The sequence below is a fragment of the Choristoneura fumiferana genome, chromosome 7, assembly GCF_025370935.1.
Source record: "Choristoneura fumiferana chromosome 7, NRCan_CFum_1, whole genome shotgun sequence".
Taxonomy (NCBI): Eukaryota; Metazoa; Arthropoda; class Insecta; order Lepidoptera; family Tortricidae; genus Choristoneura; species Choristoneura fumiferana.
Genome location: NC_133478.1, coordinates 6,777,601 through 6,795,235, shown reverse-complemented (window position 1 = coordinate 6,795,235; position 17,635 = coordinate 6,777,601). Strand labels below are relative to the sequence as shown.

General features: G+C 36.2%; 2 protein-coding genes across 3 annotated transcripts; one reads left to right on the top strand and one right to left on the bottom strand.

The window, feature by feature from the left end:
• The first annotated feature begins 2,396 nt into the window (after window positions 1–2,396).
• On the top strand, window positions 2,397–5,023 carry LOC141429574 (uncharacterized). The gene has a single exon (XM_074089949.1). It carries the CDS (start codon window positions 2,640–2,642, stop codon window positions 4,365–4,367), a length of 1,728 nt encoding a protein of 575 aa, XP_073946050.1. The 5' UTR covers window positions 2,397–2,639; the 3' UTR covers window positions 4,368–5,023.
• A 94-nt stretch (window positions 5,024–5,117) lies between these two features.
• LOC141429575 (uncharacterized) lies at window positions 5,118–17,085 on the bottom strand. Of its 2 annotated transcripts, none has more exons than XM_074089950.1 (5): window positions 16,914–17,085; window positions 8,721–8,808; window positions 7,790–8,026; window positions 6,990–7,119; window positions 5,118–6,118 (listed from the first exon to the last, which is right to left on the bottom strand). In XM_074089950.1, exons 2-5 carry the CDS (start codon window positions 8,787–8,789, stop codon window positions 6,018–6,020), a joined length of 537 nt encoding a protein of 178 aa, XP_073946051.1. In that variant the 5' UTR covers window positions 8,790–8,808; window positions 16,914–17,085; the 3' UTR covers window positions 5,118–6,017. The 2 variants fall into 2 exon arrangements, with proteins under 2 accessions (XP_073946051.1, XP_073946052.1); XM_074089951.1 differs by lacking the exon at window positions 16,914–17,085 and adding an exon at window positions 10,392–10,640.
• Between the last annotated feature and the right edge of the window lie 550 nt (window positions 17,086–17,635).

Here is a 17,635-nt window from a genome sequence, read left to right as displayed (position 1 = left end):
CCTACGAACTTGAAATTTGGTGATAGTAACATTAAAAAAAAAGATGTTATAGCACTGAATCTCGGAAAAAAATTGGTGCCTTTTAAAACCAAAATATAGTTTTTATCTGCTCAATGAGCCCTTTAACACATTAAAAAAAATATTTATTGAACATTTATATGACTTCGGGTCAACAAGATGCTTAGGTACCTAGACAGTGAACATCTTAACACTGTAACTTCGACCGTATATCAATTTAATCATATACTCGTACATAATGTAAATTAGTATATAAACAATGCAAGTTGAATCATTTGATACCTCGACATACGAGCATAGTATAATTAAGAGCATTCATACGCGATTCGCTCAAAGAAAAGTCTGATGCGGGAGTAGATAATTTACTATAATTACACTGTGGTCGCTTTGTCAATTATATTGCTGTCTGTATCCAGTCTAATGAAGCTATAATTTTCAGCGCGTTGACCCCGCTCCTAGCGTGATTTATTACCTTTTTATAAAAACACACGTTTTTTTAACTTTCGCTTAGCATTTTGCCCGTTTGCTATCACGATTTGGAATAGTTCTAGTCAAATTCATCATCATCATAGTTGGTCAACAAGTTCACTGCTGCTGATCATACCTCAGAGACCTCCCCAAAAGCGCCATTATGACCAGTGCTGCGCCGCCTGCGTTCATCAGACTCCTGCAACCTTCAGGTCATGAGTTCACATTTCAGAGGGCCTATTCATGCTGCGTCTTCGATTACATGGTCGCCACTCAAGAATACATTGGCCTCAGCGGCCATTAATTCTTCGAGCAATTTGCCGCGCCCACTGCTACTAAATTCAAGATTGGCATTTTCTTGGGCTATATCGCTTATCTATTTCAAATTAGTTCTCAAAATTGCAAAGGTTTCTGATGTACTGTGCGTGCAGTCCAAATTTTCAATAGTCGACGAATTGATACTTATGACAAAAACAGTAACTATTTACTACTTAAATCACCGACCAAAAAACTAAAGTAATAATTACATTCATAGAATTAATTTCAATCAGTAGGTACCTACTTTCCTATTACTCTGCGGCACACCATAAAGATATTTTTTTTACACTTTAGAGGCAAATTAATGTTTTGTATAAACACCAGTTATTTTTATTTAAAGTTTTTTTTTTAAGTCGATGGGTTTCTGATCTCTGGCTTATTTTGAATGTACAAAAACATTTCGCTTCTGACTTTACCTTCATCATTTTCCAGTGGAGGTACAAATGTTCGCTGTAGTATGGATTGATTCAACAAAATTATTCATCAGCACGAACGTGATTATTACATAGAAAGGCACTAAAGCGTTAAGTATTTTTACACTAAATTGCTGTAAATAAACGGATGTGCACTTTTTGCACTTTTTTACGATTTGTTTATTTTTTGTCGAGTTACGCTGTTACGTGATTGCATCTGTGCTCTCATCGTTTATCGTGCTCATTGATTGGATTGGATAGTAATCAAATTATAGTTATTACACACTCAATGCAATTTCACTAAGGTTTATTAAAACAATTGCACTTAGCAAACTTCCTAAGTTCTACTGAACTCGTGCTGTTTTAGTGAGGGGAGAAGGAAAATTCAGAAGATCACTGGAAAGTTAAAAGACCTTTGAAAGTTGACTCGTGAAAGCTTTCATTAATTAAATACACATAAAAATAAAAAAGCCGTGGTGGCCTAGTGGTTTGACCTATCGCCTCTCAAACAGATGGTCGTGGGTTCAAACCCCGGCTCGCACCTCTGAGTTTTCGAAATTCATGTGCGGAATTACATTTGAAATTTACCACGAGCTTTGCGGTGAAGGAAAACATCGTGAGGAAACCTGCACAAACCTGCGAAGCAATTCAATGGTGCGTGTGAAGTTCCCAATCCGCACTGGGCCCGCGTGGGAACTATGGCCCAAGCCCTCTTGTTCTGAGAGGAGGCCTGTGCCCAGCAGTGGGACGTATATAGGCTGGGATGATGATGATGAAAAATAAATAAATTTGTTTGTAGTGATTTTCAAAGCCCGGAATGCGAGCAAGTAAAAGTGGATGAAATTGGGAGCGGTGGCGATGGTAATAGGGATAATGGTAAGTGGAGTGGGTTAGTGGGGGAAGAGAGAGTCGGACAAACACAGGGAAGTACAAAATAATTCTAATGGAATGATATTTTGCATTAATGACTACTAAAAATTGGTTCCAAAACAACTTATTACCTACCATTATTTGACACAAAATAATAAAAATACTAATAAATTAATTTAAAATTAATCGAATTAATTCAGTCCATTAATGTGTAAGGGTTGTCTAAAACTTCAAAGCTAAAAGTTGAAACTTTGATCTGTATCCAGTCTTAAACCCATTTTGTACTATGTAATAACTTGATAACAATGAACGTGTAACTAAAATTAAATGGGGACAACCTATGAAACAACAAGTGTTTTCTACCCACGGAGAAAACGCTCAGCGGCATGAAAAACAGTTTCACCCGAGCGCGGGTCACGGGCATGAGAAAGACGTGATACTCCATTAAGATAGTCGCCAGCAGCGACAATCACCGCGCAATTATTCCGCGCGTTCGTCGTGACCGAACTGAAATTGCCACTGCATTAGAGCGCAGCTAAGGGAGGGCGTTTAATGTACATCTACTATCAGAAGTATATCAGCACGCGGCCACCACCGCCGGCGCTCAGTCCTCGCGCGCCCGCCTGCGCGCCGTCTCGCGATTCGAAAGTGAATTCAATGAAAATGACAGTGAGAATAATTGTATTTTGCGGGTTGGCCCTTGCTTTGGCTAATTCAAAAGATCCGGCACGAATCGGAAAACAGGCCGAGATAAAAAACCAGTTAGATGTAGTAGGCAAAGAACCGATCACTGTTATGGAAACAGATGGACGACACTGGCAAGAATATTCCAGGGATTTCCAAGATCAAAAGGACGATGTTGAATTGAAAAATACTATGACTGATATTATTCATGATACAGATGGAAATCCACGGTGCTTCGGACCATCTTGCCAGGAAGGGTTCACTGACGGTGACTGGCCTCATAAGGATTTTGATGAGCATTACCCAGATAATGTCGAAAAACTTAAAGATTATCCCGAATTTTCCAAGGATCGACTTCAAGCAATAAGTGCGCTGGCAGCTAAACTCAAGAAAGAAAAGTACAAATCGGATCACTACGTGCCGTTAGACCAGAGTCAATCTGATGAAGATGACAACGGAAAAGTGTTCACTTCATGGAATAGGCTTAAAGTAAAGCAACATAAGCATCCCTATGATGACAAGGAAGGCTGGGTTACATTAGAACCTGTAGCGTGGTCAACGAGCAAAATTTCCAAGTGGAAGCCAAATGTAAAGAAACAAAAGCCTTATCAGTGGAATGATGACAGTGAAAAGCCAGATTATGATGACAGGTACTCTTCTTATCAAGGAATAGATAGTTACCCTCAGCAAAATCACCAAAAAAGACCGAACTTTAATCGTCCCACCTTCATAAATAATAAATTACACATGTCATCATCATCGTCAGAGTATGATTCAGAAATGCCATCTAAACCCACATGGAATAAACCGCAACAGGGCCCATACAGCTACCCAACTTCCTGGTCTCCTGACGAAGGACGACGGCCGCACAAACCTAACTGCGAATCTGAGGAGCACTTCCCTAATAACAGTGGTGCTGCTGATGATACAGTTTTCTATGGTATATCAGATTCTGTAATAACAGATCATCGACCAACTAAATTTCCTTTTGAATACGAAGCTCTTCATCAAGCTCCGCACCAAAAGAGACCAATTAGAAGACCGACTCAAGTGATTTATGCGGGTACCCCTGAATTGGATAGTGATCGTGCTTCAAGACCTCCATACGGCGATGGACAATGGGTGTTGTTATCCACTACAAAAGGCTACCGAAATAAGAAATGGCAGCGATCTCTAAACCCTACGGCTGATGATCGTTCTGATGGAACTACGATGACGTCTCACCAAGCAGTAGCATTGACAGTATTGCCTATAGATAACGCTCATACGAATATGACAACGTCACATGGGGGTTTATTAGAGGTGGAGAAGACTTTTCAAACAGTAGAAGAATCAAAGCGGGATATGGATAAGAAGTATGATTTGGCATATGCTTCTAGTCAGCAAAAGCCAGCTGTTAATCGGGCAATGAAAAGGAGAATAGTGTCTAATGTTTCGCCAGACAGCTCTACTGTGCTTGCAGCTGTCGGCGCTGGCATGTTACCTGCGACTATGGCCATGGTTGTACCCATGATGCTGGGCAGAAGACGAAGAAGAGACCTCAACACAACACCGAAGGATTTGAATTTTAATAACTTTATTCATAAATATCAGTAGTACGAATAATATTAATTTAAGTGTTTAGCATTTAAGTGATCACTGTGATTGTTAATTTATTTATTTATGTTATGCTCTCTAATATAAATACAATTATTCAGAAAAATACGTTAAATGTATTTGGATTAAGGTTCAAATTAAATAAAAACGTTTAAGTATGTAAAATTTAGGTACCTACTGATGACCATAGCTCGGTCAGGTTATCGCAAAACAATCGCAACACGGCAATGGAACAACATTAATAGAGTCGTATTCAATACTCAATACTTTATTGCACATAATTATGCACATTATTATACATTATTATGTACAGTATTAGAATTATGTTTCAATTACATTTACAATGGTAACCCAAAAATTGATCAACTTATTTAATTAACCGTTTATAATTTCACCATATTTTAAATATTTAGAAATAACCATGAAATTATTTTACTAATTTCAATTGCCACAAAACTGTTTCAGGAATGCCACTTTAATAAAACTACGACAGATATGCGACTAAAAAAAGATCAAATATTAAATTACTTTACTCGTAGTATTCACTTTAGTTAATCATAATCTTAGGTACGAGTATTACGACTCTATTGAATCTTGTTCTATTTCCTTATCTGTTTTTGCGACTACCTGTCCGAGCTATGTTGATGACTTTTTTCTTGTTTATGGTTTAATTTGACGTTATAATAACGGGAAAGAGTGACCGCTGCGGACATAATAAATAATAACGGCAGTTTCGAAATAATACAATACTTATAACATTAAGGAAAATAAATTATCTTTATTATGTAAAAAAGCCACTTATTCAGACCGCTACTATACATATCACATGATGTTTTGTAGATAACGGTGACTTCACCGTAAGAATGTAAAATTACACAGTAATGATATCATTAAATTCATTAAAATTCCACATAACACACATTCACGTCACATAAAAAGTACAACCTGGCAGCATTAAAATTATTTTTCACATTAAATAATACGTAGCTATATATAAGGTAATTGAATGAGCGTTAATAGCAGCAAAAATAAGCTTACGCAGATGCGTGATCGTCAATGAATATTTGATCGTACATTGGTGACTATAAACCTTATAAAAGCTGTTAGCTTGATGACGGGCTGATTGATAAGATGAAATACAAATAAAACCGGCCAAGTACGAGTCGGGCTCGCGCAAGAAAGGGTTCCGTACCATTATCTATACGACATTAGACATTGTATGGGAGCCCCCCTTAGATATTTATTTTATTCTGTTTTTAGTAATTTGTTGTTACCTATAGCCGCAACCGAAATACATAATCTGTGAAAAATTCAACTGTCTAGCTATCACGGTTCATGAGATACAGCCTGGTGACAGACGGACGGACGGACAACGGAGTTTTAATAATAGGGTCCCGTTTTTACCCTTTGGGTACGGAACCCTAAAAAAAGGTGTCTTATTTAACTGACTTTTTTGCATTATGTTGAACCACATTGTAAACTTTTAAAAAGTTTTATTTAGTCACCTCGTTTCTTAGTCCAATTACAAATCCAGACACAAATCAAATCTTAAAACATGTCTTTTCACATTAAAAATTCGAAGTACATTAAACAAAATCTGTTACAAGACATAATGTAATATGTCAGGTCACTGTTTAATGTTCACTAAAGTTAATACTTATAATATACTTCCCCTGGTCTACTGTAGATGTTCCCTGTTCGGATTGCTTCCATGAGATACTTGACACTGAAGAGACAAACAATCAGGATCACTGAAAATAAAACTTTGTTTAAGATCCTTCCATTCTAGTTTTCATCATCATCTTATTAGCCTTAGGACGTCTACTAGTTCTTACACCTAAATAAGTCCACCCCCACATCATTCTCTGGGTACGTAATAAATTTAAAAAAAGCAATTTCGCAAGAAAGCCAATTCTTTGCAATTAAAAATTCAATTTAATGTATTTAATAGGAAAAATTGGCGGAAGTCGTAGGGCATCAAATGGCTATTTGATGATAAGTTTTGTTTGTATAGGCTGTTTTCAAATTCATCTCGAATATTCTTGCAGGCAGGTGAATTATTTTGATTGAACACTCCTGTAATTGTTTACAGGATCCTGAACTTATGGTTGAAAAATGTTTTCATACATTCGATGCTCAAAGCGTGACTACAGTTTTAATCAAAAATTTCGATGAGCGCCCTTTATTTGAGACTAGCCGTTACCCGCAACTCCGTCCGCGCAGGATTCGGCTATACGGCTATCGCGGGCGGGAACTATGCGATTTTCCGGGATAACTCATCAATAAATAATAATAATCTATGGAGTCCTGTGTATTCCGAAATAAAGATGATATTATTATTATTATTAAAAACTATCCTACATCTTTCCCCAGGACTTAAACTATCTGTATATCGAATTTCATCTAAATCGGTTCAGCGGTTTAGAAGTGATGAAGTAAAACACAAACAAATAAACAGACTTACAAACTTTCACATTTATAATATAATAGTAGGAAAATATGATAAGTAGGAAGGAAGGTTTGATTTTAAAACACTTGTATAATTATAAAGTGCAAAAAAGCAACACCCATAATCTGAGCCAAATAGCTGGCTTCTTGCCGGCCTTTAAGTTTGCAACTCACCATCTGAAGCCACAATCAGCCCGAGCTGGATCCAGCCCCCAGATGTGGCTTCCCACACGATAAGGAAAATCGTGAGGAACATGTGGAAGAAACTGTACAAGAAGAAAGACGACACTAGACAGTTGTTCACCTGAAAACGAGAAAGTGTTCATTTGAGAAACTTCTAACGCGTCTTGATGAACTCACTGCTATTCTATTTAGGTACAAGTAGGCATAATATCCTGCTTAAACGTGAAAGGTTCGAAAGAGTTGCTCAAGCCAGTTGGAAGAATCGTGTGTCATACGAGTATAACCCGTTCCAACCATATTATTACTAGACTAGAATTCTTGCTCGCTAATCCTGCCGTGAAATATCAGTGCTTGCATTGTTGTGTTTCGGCGTGGAGAGTAAGACAGCCGGTGAAATTACTGGCACTTGAGGTATCCCATCTTAGGCCTCTAGGTTGGCAACGCATCTGCAATCCCCCTGATGTTGCAGGTGTCTATGGGCGGTGGTAATATCTTACCATCAGGTGACCCACTTGCTCGTTTTCCATCCAGTCGAATAAAAAAAAAAACTAGAATTACGGGTTTCAAAAGCAAAAAATTGGCTGGACGTGACTTTCCGAATAGGAACTGAGTCCAAAATATCCGAAGATACCCTAAGTAGTCTGTTAAGAAATTCCAGTTCATTGAATTGTTAAGAGACTTTAAGAAATCAAAAAATATGGTTTTGAATACCTAGGCAACAATAATATGGATACTTGAATCTTTAATAGAACATTATTTATAATACTAAAAGTAAACGAATCAAAACTTACCGAGTAAGCTCCACACGTAAACAATGCAGAAAACAGAAACATTAGAAAAGCAACAATAGCATACGATAAGTAATACACCATAGTGACTACTGATGCCAGAGTTTCTGTCTTCTCTCCGAATAGTTCCTCTAGTTTCTCCCAGTTCTTAAACCTGCTCGTGGTATCAAATTTTTCGGGTGAATTGATTTCCATACCGAGCTGGTAGAGACTGTACGCCATCACTGCTAATGTAATTATCTGAAAAACAAATAACACATATACAAATGTATGAAAATCTTTGTGCATCATAATTTCGATCAAAGCATTAGGGATTAGTAATAACTATAGCTACGAACAATGTATTACTATAACCTATTGTTTTGTAAGTTGTATGTACGTAAGTACCTACTACATATATCTTAGGTAGGAGGGAGTACCCACGAGATATAGGTTAGGGAGTAGGCACAAGTGGAGAATAGCCTATCTATAGTGCAATAGCAATCGAAAATATCAAACTTTATAGTTCCATAAACAATTTGGTGTGTACTCATTTATTTCCCACTAATATAGTGGATAATCTTTGACATCATCGCTCCATGAAATTGTACATTGCTCCAAACGCAATTAAATTTACGCCTGTACAAGAAATGTTAGCAACACACTAATAATTCCTTTAACTCAGTTTTTCTCGTAGGATTTTATCTTTAGGTAGGAAAAAACTGACCAATACTCGCATAAGAAGTTTGCTGGAAGTTTTGTAATAGATTCCAAGATCTTATTCGATCAAATACTCAGGTGATTCTGACAACTTTTAACCATTGTTTCTTGTGTATACTCGTAACTACACACATTTCACATTAGCAGCATGATTATATTTAGTGCCATCTGTAGATTTCAGAAAGTTACAAGTACCTAGTTTTAGATGCTAGTGAAGTAGAATCATAAAACTTACTAATATAATATACCCGAAGACCATGTTTCCCAACCGCAGTGGGAAACAGAAGAGAAATTTTCTTGTCATCTTGCTCTCATGTGCGTCTCTGTAATAAGTGAAAATTCAGTGAACATTCATGTATCTCGTGTCACACAAAATTTTCCGGACGCACAGTCCGATAGACACGAGCGTGCAAAGGTTTCGGAGTGATGCTCAAAAATGTGTGAGTATGACCTTGTTATTAGAAGCATTGGAGCGTGCTACTATATTTAAGAGCAATTTTTAGAACTTATTTAATTGACAGTATTCATAACTATAAAGGTAAACGAGTTCTTGCACTATATCAATAGTTATCAGCTTTAATTTAGCATTAGCAATAGAAGTGACAGCATGGTGTCATTTATTAGGCACTAGCTTTTGCCCGCGGCTTAGCCCTCGTGGAATTCGGTTATCGCGCGCGGTTTCCTCGGGAACTGTGCATTTTCCGGGATAAAAGTAACCTATGTCACTCTCTGGCTCATAAAATATCTCTATGCCAAAAGTCACGTCGACGTGACTCCGTTTCGACGTGAAAGACGGACAAACATACAAACACACACACTTTCGCATTTGTAATATTAGTATGAATTAACGTTTACCTTTTTAAATATAAATACTTTTAAATCTTGCAAATTGAGTTTCACCCACTTCTTATTGTCCGATTGACTTGAAATTTAGTGGGATATCTAAATAAAGCAAGCATAGTCAACTAAAAGCAGGTTTAGTCAACGTAGGTAACAGGTAATTAAATAATGATATGACCAGAGTCTTGCTACCTGTACAATTGATTGTACATACATCACACTTATGATAAATGTGGCTTTATTTGATAATGTTCCGTGCAAGATAAGCAGGTATATCTACATTTTGTCCAGTATAAAATTTTCATTGCCATTCTAGGTATACATAATAATCTTCCTTGAACGGTAAAAGTTCGAAAGAGTTGTCTAAGCCAGTTGGAAGAATCACGTTCCACGATAACATGTGCAATCTTTCATGTACTAATATGAGACGCCAATGTAAGTGTAAGTTCATCATTCCAACCACCACTTTCAACAGCAACTTTGTTACTAGGAAAATCTTTATTTTAGACCCCATATTTATTAAAACTAGTTAGAGAAATTGTTCAAGCGTCTAACTACGTTTAGTAACATAGTGTATGAAAATAAATTATCAAATCTAAGTAAAAGTCAAAGAGCTTCAAAGAGCATTATTCAATTCAAACGAAACGATATTACCGGTGCATTTCAGTCAATTACTTCATACCTAGGATTTTCTAGCAAGAGTGTTGCTTGATATAATAACTAAAAAAGTTTGAAATTTTAATAGAAACGAAAATGTGCAAAAATTAAAGGGAAAGCAAGTTTTGGTTTCTGTAGTTCTAGCAAAGTCGACGCATACACGTGATCCAAAATCTTAATGCAGTTCTACGCGGTAAAAAAATAAGTAACGTTAATTACAATTAAAGCTGAATTTGTGCTCATCTGCTTCGTTTACGTTTTGGTTGGTATATTGGCCACTTGCTACTACGAAGCAAACTTTAACGTCTTTTCTTTTCAAATTAATTAAAATGAATATTTGATCAAACCGGTTTTTTAAGGATGATTAACTTGGATAACATAATATTTAATTGACGACAAAACATCATACCTGTTCGAATATAAAGTAGCATTACTTAAATAGGGGAGCGAGGACTTCGCACGGTTCAAGTTTGTGTGGTTCCATCACACTAAGTTCTGTCATAGCACGAACACAAAACAAAACACGGCCGGTACGCTCGCAAGCGTCACACGTTATGCTATTTCGGGCTAGATACCTATATGTCCATTATTTTCAGAGCCTTGGTGTACTCAATTTGGTGTTAATTGCAACAGATGCCGGGGTTCACCGTAAATTGGTTTATCAAGTCGTCGCGGTCCGTCGGACGGGTACTAAAGGTCATTGTGGCGAGGCGAGGGTCCCGACCCATAACTCAGTGAACCAAGGCCAAAGACTTTTGTGAGAGGATAAAAGGTAAGCGAGCTTGATCGCCCCCCGAAGCGATAACAGTTTTTGTAGTTCCAAAGTTTGGCCACGTGGATTTAGATATCTATATTGGGAAGTTTGGGGAACTGGGTCACTATGGGAAAAGATTGACTTCAATTGAGGGGTAATAGATTGACATGTTGGTGCAAAAATAGGATAAGTATCGGATGTCGATCATTTTTAACCGCCTTTAAAATAAAGAAAATTTTTAACAAAAAAGTAAAACCGACTCCAAAAAAAAAATACAAAAAATGGAACCGACTACAAAACCCTTGAAAATATTTTTCTAGGTAGGTAGCTACTATCTCGAAGTCGGGGACTCAGCACGACCCAGCAGGAGTGGAACAATAGTCATCTACCTCACCTACATACTATGGGTTTCCCTCCTGCTGGGTCGTAGTAGGTACCTAGAAAAATATTTTCAAGGGTTTTGTAGTCGGTGCCATTTTTTTTTTGGAGTCTGTTTTATTTTTTGTTAAAAAAAATCTTTATTTCTCACTTTTTAGCGAGGCTACGCCAAAGAACATGTCACAACGATCACGCCACTACTATACAGACTAAATAGTGTTATGTTCTGTGACAAAAACGCTAAGACATCGGTTACGCGCATTCTGGTGTCAGTTTAGTCCATCATTCCGGTCAGAATGACGACAGAATTACCGTAGACTTATGGACTCCAGCCAGACTGATGAAAGTTAAATGTTTTCAATAATGTTCATCAATCCTTTGTGAACGACAGAAAACCAGATGATGAACTGAATTGACGCCAGAATGAGCGTGTAATTGAAGTCTGAGTGTTATATTTTGTAAACCTTAGCCGCTGTAGTATACAAACTGTTGGCAACTGTACGAGTACTAACAATTTCTGAAAGGTAATGTGTTTTACAAACATGAAGTTCGTGAATTGCTATTATACATAATATTATCAGCTTTGGGAATAAGGTCCGCATTTTGCGAGCCCCTACCGTCCTTTCACGGGGAGTCTGTGAAATTTTACCCTCATACAAGTTAAGAATTCTAAAGATAAAGAGACGATTATATTATAAGCCTTTACTCGCACACACACACACCAAGTGTTAGGTCTGGCAGTTGAATTGGAATTGGGGAATTTCTCTGAATTCCCATGGGAATCTGCAAAAGACACGAGATCTTTTATGTTAACACTTGTGCAAAATTTCATGTCTCGTTAGCAGTTGAGATTTCGCGGGAAGATTGAATTAAAAAAGAATAACAATTTTCTCAAGATCCAGCTTTCGGGCTTTCCTCGCGTTTATACATAAGTGTATACCATTTTCATTCTCATTTTAACTTTGATTTTATATTCTTTTTGACATTAATTTGTATAATTGATTTATGTATTTGTTGTTTATCTTCAGATATTTACGCCATTCTCATTTTATCGTGCACGTGTCTAATTACCGTACCGCTTTTTTTGTCATGCAAAAGCGACACGACACTGCAACTGAGTGCACACCTAGAAAAAGGATGGCTGCCATTTACATTTATCTGTGCACTCAAGTCTAATTATCGTGTCACTAGTGCGGTAAAAAAGCGGTAATTAGACAGGTGCACAATAAAATGAGAATGGCCGATTTACAGATTCAAATAAATACTTTTTTAGTCAAGGTATACTTAGGGATCCCAGCATTTATTCATTGTTTATAATACAAAACAAAAACTAGTAAAAAAAATCAAACAAGTGTGTCCTGCCCTGCCGTTTTAGCGTGAAAAAGTAAACAAATTTGATCATTCACACATAAACTTTTGCAATTATAATATTAGTGGGATTGATAAAGTTGACCTTACAGCATCTTTGAGGCGCTCAGAAAATATTATACTCTTATCGGTAGGTATTTGTATTTATCTAATAATAGGTTTTTTTGGCGTCGGTGAAAGACAACCTTTAGAAGTTTAGAGGGCGGTTATTGACACAACATTCATAACAAATTTAAATTTAAATTCAAATTGGACGCTTTTTGACAATATATTTGCATAAATACATAAAAAAATACGAACATTGGAACGTAGAACCACCTCCTTTTTTGAAGTCTGTTAAAAATAACACAATTTTCAGGCACCGTAGAAATTACAATTTGCTTTTTAATTACGCCTTTGCGAAGTAAAATTTATGATGCCGTTATCAGCTGGGAACGTTATCATTATCACAGCAAGAACTAACTTTAGTGGCCATTAAAAAAGTCATAAAATTCTTATGAATCCTTCGTGCTCTATAAAAGACACTGCGTAAAAACGAATAGTCCCGCTAGTCCCGCATAAAATAAAATGCATCCATGCATTTAATTTGCTTTGCCAAAACTCGACATGATGAGAGAAACATTGTGCAAGTCGCGTTGCATTGTGGGGATGGATTTAGAAGTGATCGATCGGACATGGCAATTTATCGCTCACGTTTGTTATCACTTATCGTGATGAAAGAATAAAAATGAAAAGAAATAAAAATAAAAATAAATAAAATTTCCATGACTAAAACAAGGTACCTACCTCATTTTAATGAATTTCCTCATTTGCATCGTTGATAAATAGTATTATTTTTAATCTCCGACTCAAAAAGAGGGGTATTATTAGTTTGACGCCAATGTCTATCTGTCTGTCTGTCTGTCTGTGGCATCATAGCTCTTAAACGGATAGACCAATTTCAATGCAGTTTTATTACGTGAACGCGGGTTTCCTTGCGGTGGTCTTTAGCTTTGTTTTATTAAAATCGGTCTTATGTTTATGATATATTCAATTTTGAAATATCTATCTCTGGTATTTTTCAACTTTTCTAAGTTGGTTATGTTTTCATCAGCAGTAAGAACGTTTGTTCAACAAAATCTAAGATTGTCAACGATTAAATTTCCATGTGCACTGGACGGGATTTTAACCCGCATCTCCTGCCTATACGCGCCAAATGAGCTTCCAATTAATGTAAAAAAAAAAATGTATTTTCTTTCCTTCTTTCTTTCAATATGTGGAAGTGTGCAGTTACGTACACAAAAACATTCCATTAAAAAAACACTGATTAATAGTTTAAGTACACTTTAGTTCAGAAACAAAGGACACATTTTCTTATTCTTTCTCATTTATTTGAATCTTCAGGAAGACGAAGAAAACCGACGAGTCCCGAGCGTCATTAATATTCCAGTTGTAGCTACACCTTATTTAATTGGTTCATTCGTGCCGCATCTGGCAAACTTACTACTGTCAATACTACCTAATTAATATTCTTTACAAGCCAACTATTTACGCCTTCTGTGTCTTCATCATTACGGTGCATGATTACATCAAATTGTTGCACGCATACATAAACATACGTATACATAAACAGTTAAACACAGAGGCAACTTCGTGTGAATAGTGTGAATACTCTAGTCATAGTTACTGTTCGAAGCCAATAATAATTCTGTCATCATCTACAGTTAAATGAATTTAAATAGAATTATAAAGGGCAATGCACTTGTGTTTGGATGAACTAAATTGGAACGCCTATGGGTATAGACGTAGTAAAGTACTCTGATATAGGGTAAACATACTGGTACAGGTAAGTCGTCATATTAAATAAATAGACGAATACTGCCAGTAAAATGCATTGTTTTTTTTTAAATGTTTTCATTCATTTTATTTCTAGATTTAAATTACTACTATAAAACACAAATTTATTTATTTACATTGAAAATAATAGGTACATAGCAAATAAAATAAAACTAACCTTAACTTAAAATAACTACATTAAGGGGCTGTGACACAAGCTATTGATTAATTTTAACTGACGGATAAATGTGATGCCGTCTCTGTCTATTCGAACAAAACAAACAGAGACGGCATCACATTTATCCCTCAAATAAATTGAATCAATGACTGGTGAAACAGCCCCTAAAAAAGACAAATAATAATGATAATGAAAACTTAAACAAATTCCAGTCCGGTAAAACAAAATGGTTCCGAAGATGCTAGCAGCGTTCTCTCTGAATCACCAAGCTAATTCTTTGTCCGACGAAGCTCCCAGCTCTTCGGTCCCTTGTGACGTCTACTGACCTCTTCGATATTTTTTTGTAAAATTTCAGTTTGATTTAGTGATATTGACTGATGGGAACGATATCCAATCCTCGGGTTCCATACCTCAAAAAGAAAAACGGAACCTTTATTGTCTGTCTGTCTGTCCGTTTGCCAAGACCCTTTTTGTCAGGAAAGCATTCAGACCGAATTAATATCAAGTTGAAATTAATATCAAATACTCAAGTATGTTATTGCTTGCAGCAGTGAAAATATTAAACTTCTAAGCTACGAGGAACTCAATAAAAAGATACAGTGTATGTATTTTATGTATTTTGTCTGAATTTAAACCGGTTCTTGCTTCACAAACAGATATATATCAAGTTATAAAATCCGATCGAGTCTAGACATACACAAGTTTCTACTTTTACTGTGAAAACAAAATACTTCCCACGTTACGAACAAAAACTTTTCTTTCGCACGACATATTTCTCCCGACATAACGTTCATTGTGGTGCATAGTTGAGAAAACTTGTACTTTCAAGATTTTTTTTATTTATTGCTCTAGATAGCCTAGAAAAAATACAGTCAAGATCTAATATTTGTGGAAAAAGGTTCCTATCATCGCTTATTGTTTAATGACCATAATGTGATCTAGACACACGGTAGCGTGTCAAGCCAAGTTCAAGCTAACAAAACTGGCGGGCAGCACCATGTGTGCCCGCCTAAGGTCTGACTTGGCTAATTTCTTCTTCGCAAGTTCTAAAGCTGTAACTTTTCAATTTATTTTTCCCAAAATTTGGCTTGCTGGTAGAAACCAGTCATCGAACATAGGGCTCTTCCATGACTGTTTTAGTAGGTACTTAATATTAATTCGTATATGAGAACTAGCCAAGTCAGACCTTGGGCTTCTATTATATTATCCTAATTTACAAGAAGAACTGATATTTTAAGTTGTTATAAAATATTTTATGTTGTTATAAATAAATTTCAGGACTGCCCATTGAGCTTGGCACCTATTAGATCTCACTTCTTTTGTCGTTGAAGTCAACAACCAAGGCATATATCATAATATTGAACTTGGCTCTCATTTTACATTTATGTTTTTGATGGGATTTACCTACGCAGAAACACTCTAATATTAGATCCGTGTCACCGACTCCTTTAGGTACTGGATTAGGTGTTATAAATTGATGAAACGAACATTTTATTCAACGACAGCTAAATGTCGTTTAGAACGAAAACATGTTTTCTTAAAACTCAGACGTTTTAACTGTGTGTATTAATAGAAATATTAATTACAGCTTCGTAATTGCTATACCTTAACAAGGTGCCATACAAAGTTATGTTTTTAATGCTACAATTAAGTAAATGAATGTATAGGTACTTCCCTAAATTAAATGAAAGTTCTGATTGGGCGTGGATTTTCAATAGTTGAAGAGACTGGTTCACAAATATTTCCTACATAAGCTTTTAACTATAGTTATAAATCTTTCAGTAAATTATGGTTACTCTACTTAAAAGAGTAAGTATCTAAGTACTTGTTTAAATGAACTAAAATAAGATTCCTGTAATGTTAATTTAGTACGAGCTAGTGTTATGATGATGAGCTAAGTGCTGTTGATAAATTAAGATAATTACAATTGATCCACTGACCCAGCTTAAATCATGATTCAGTGGTCTCAGGAGTCACAAATAGATCCTGCTACCCTAACAATGTGACAAACAGAAAACGTATACATACACTCACTTGGTTCACTCCAAGCATATTAAGTACCTAATTATTCCAAGGGAGCTCATCACCCGCGTTTGAGTACAAACTTACTTATCATAGATATCTAGAGCACAATCAGTATTCATAGACAGTCCCGCGCTGCTCCAAATTATTTTTCACCAGGAAATAAATTAAACTGGAGCTTAAGAAAAAATAATTCAGCTACATTACGTACTACATTACGGCTATAGCTGGTGAAATTACTGGCACGTGAGGTATCCCATCTTAGGCCTTTAGATCTGGTGTTGCAGATGTTTATGGGCGGTGGTGATCTCTTACCATCAGGAGATCCACTTGCTCGTTTGCCATCCAGTCGAATAAAAAAAAACATTTAAATCACGATCTCACCTTAATAAATCTAATAAATAACTCGTACTTACATCAAGTTGTGCAATTGTTTTTTAATCCGTTAAACAACACACATGCTTTTCACTCAAAACAAAACACTGGAGTTCGAAATTTAAATTTTAACTTTTTTATCGTGTTCTAATTAAGAAGCGTCCGAGACGCTTGCGCACGTTCGTCAGCCAGCACATTCGTCGCAAAGATCGCGGAGGCACTGCGTTACGTCACCGCGCAAGGTCGTCGGCGCAACCTACAAAGTCGGTTGGATCTCGGAATTTATCTCGCGGCCAAGGTTGTTCACGAAAAGCGGGGAAGCTGCATCTGTACTTATAGTACCTATTAGTTTTTCACGCGTAACTAGAAAAATAGAATAGAAACGTCATCGTTTGGATTTTCTTCCAGAATTGATGTCACTTTTATGCATCTCGTTGCCATCAATTCGTGGGGGAATTTTTGAAATATAGTTTTTGCGTAAAAAAAACATAAAAAGGTAGAGTATTTAAAAAAAACCTTATAAATTTCTAATTATTGTCTTGTAAATTATTTAGTTTAGTGTAACTTCAATTTTGTACCTTTTTAACCATTTTATTATCTTGAAATTATATCACCTTAATTATTTAAATCCTTATATTATGAATCTATAAGCCATCACATAAATCTACTAACCCTAAAATTGGCTGCGTATCTAATAAGATCCAGTGGCGTAGCGTCAGATATTTTTGTGGTAAAGCCGAAGCAAAGATCTCATATATCATTC

What these genes read in the sequence shown, in the direction of transcription:
- LOC141429575 (XM_074089950.1), bottom strand. Translation starts at nt 8,789, where the DNA reads ATGACAAGAAAATTTCTCTTCTGTTTCCCACTGCGGTTGGGAAACATG. An exon ending in TCTTCGGGTATATTATATTA is followed by an intron (nt 8,027 to 8,720) that starts GTAAGTTTTATG and finishes TTTGTTTTTCAG; the next exon opens with ATAATTACATTAGCAGTGAT. An exon ending in GCTGATTGTGGCTTCAGATG is followed by an intron (nt 6,119 to 6,989) that starts GTGAGTTGCAAA and finishes TTTTATTTTCAG; the next exon opens with TGATCCTGATTGTTTGTCTC.
- LOC141429574 (XM_074089949.1), top strand. Translation starts at nt 2,640, where the DNA reads ATGTACATCTACTATCAGAAGTATATCAGCACGCGGCCACCACCGCCG.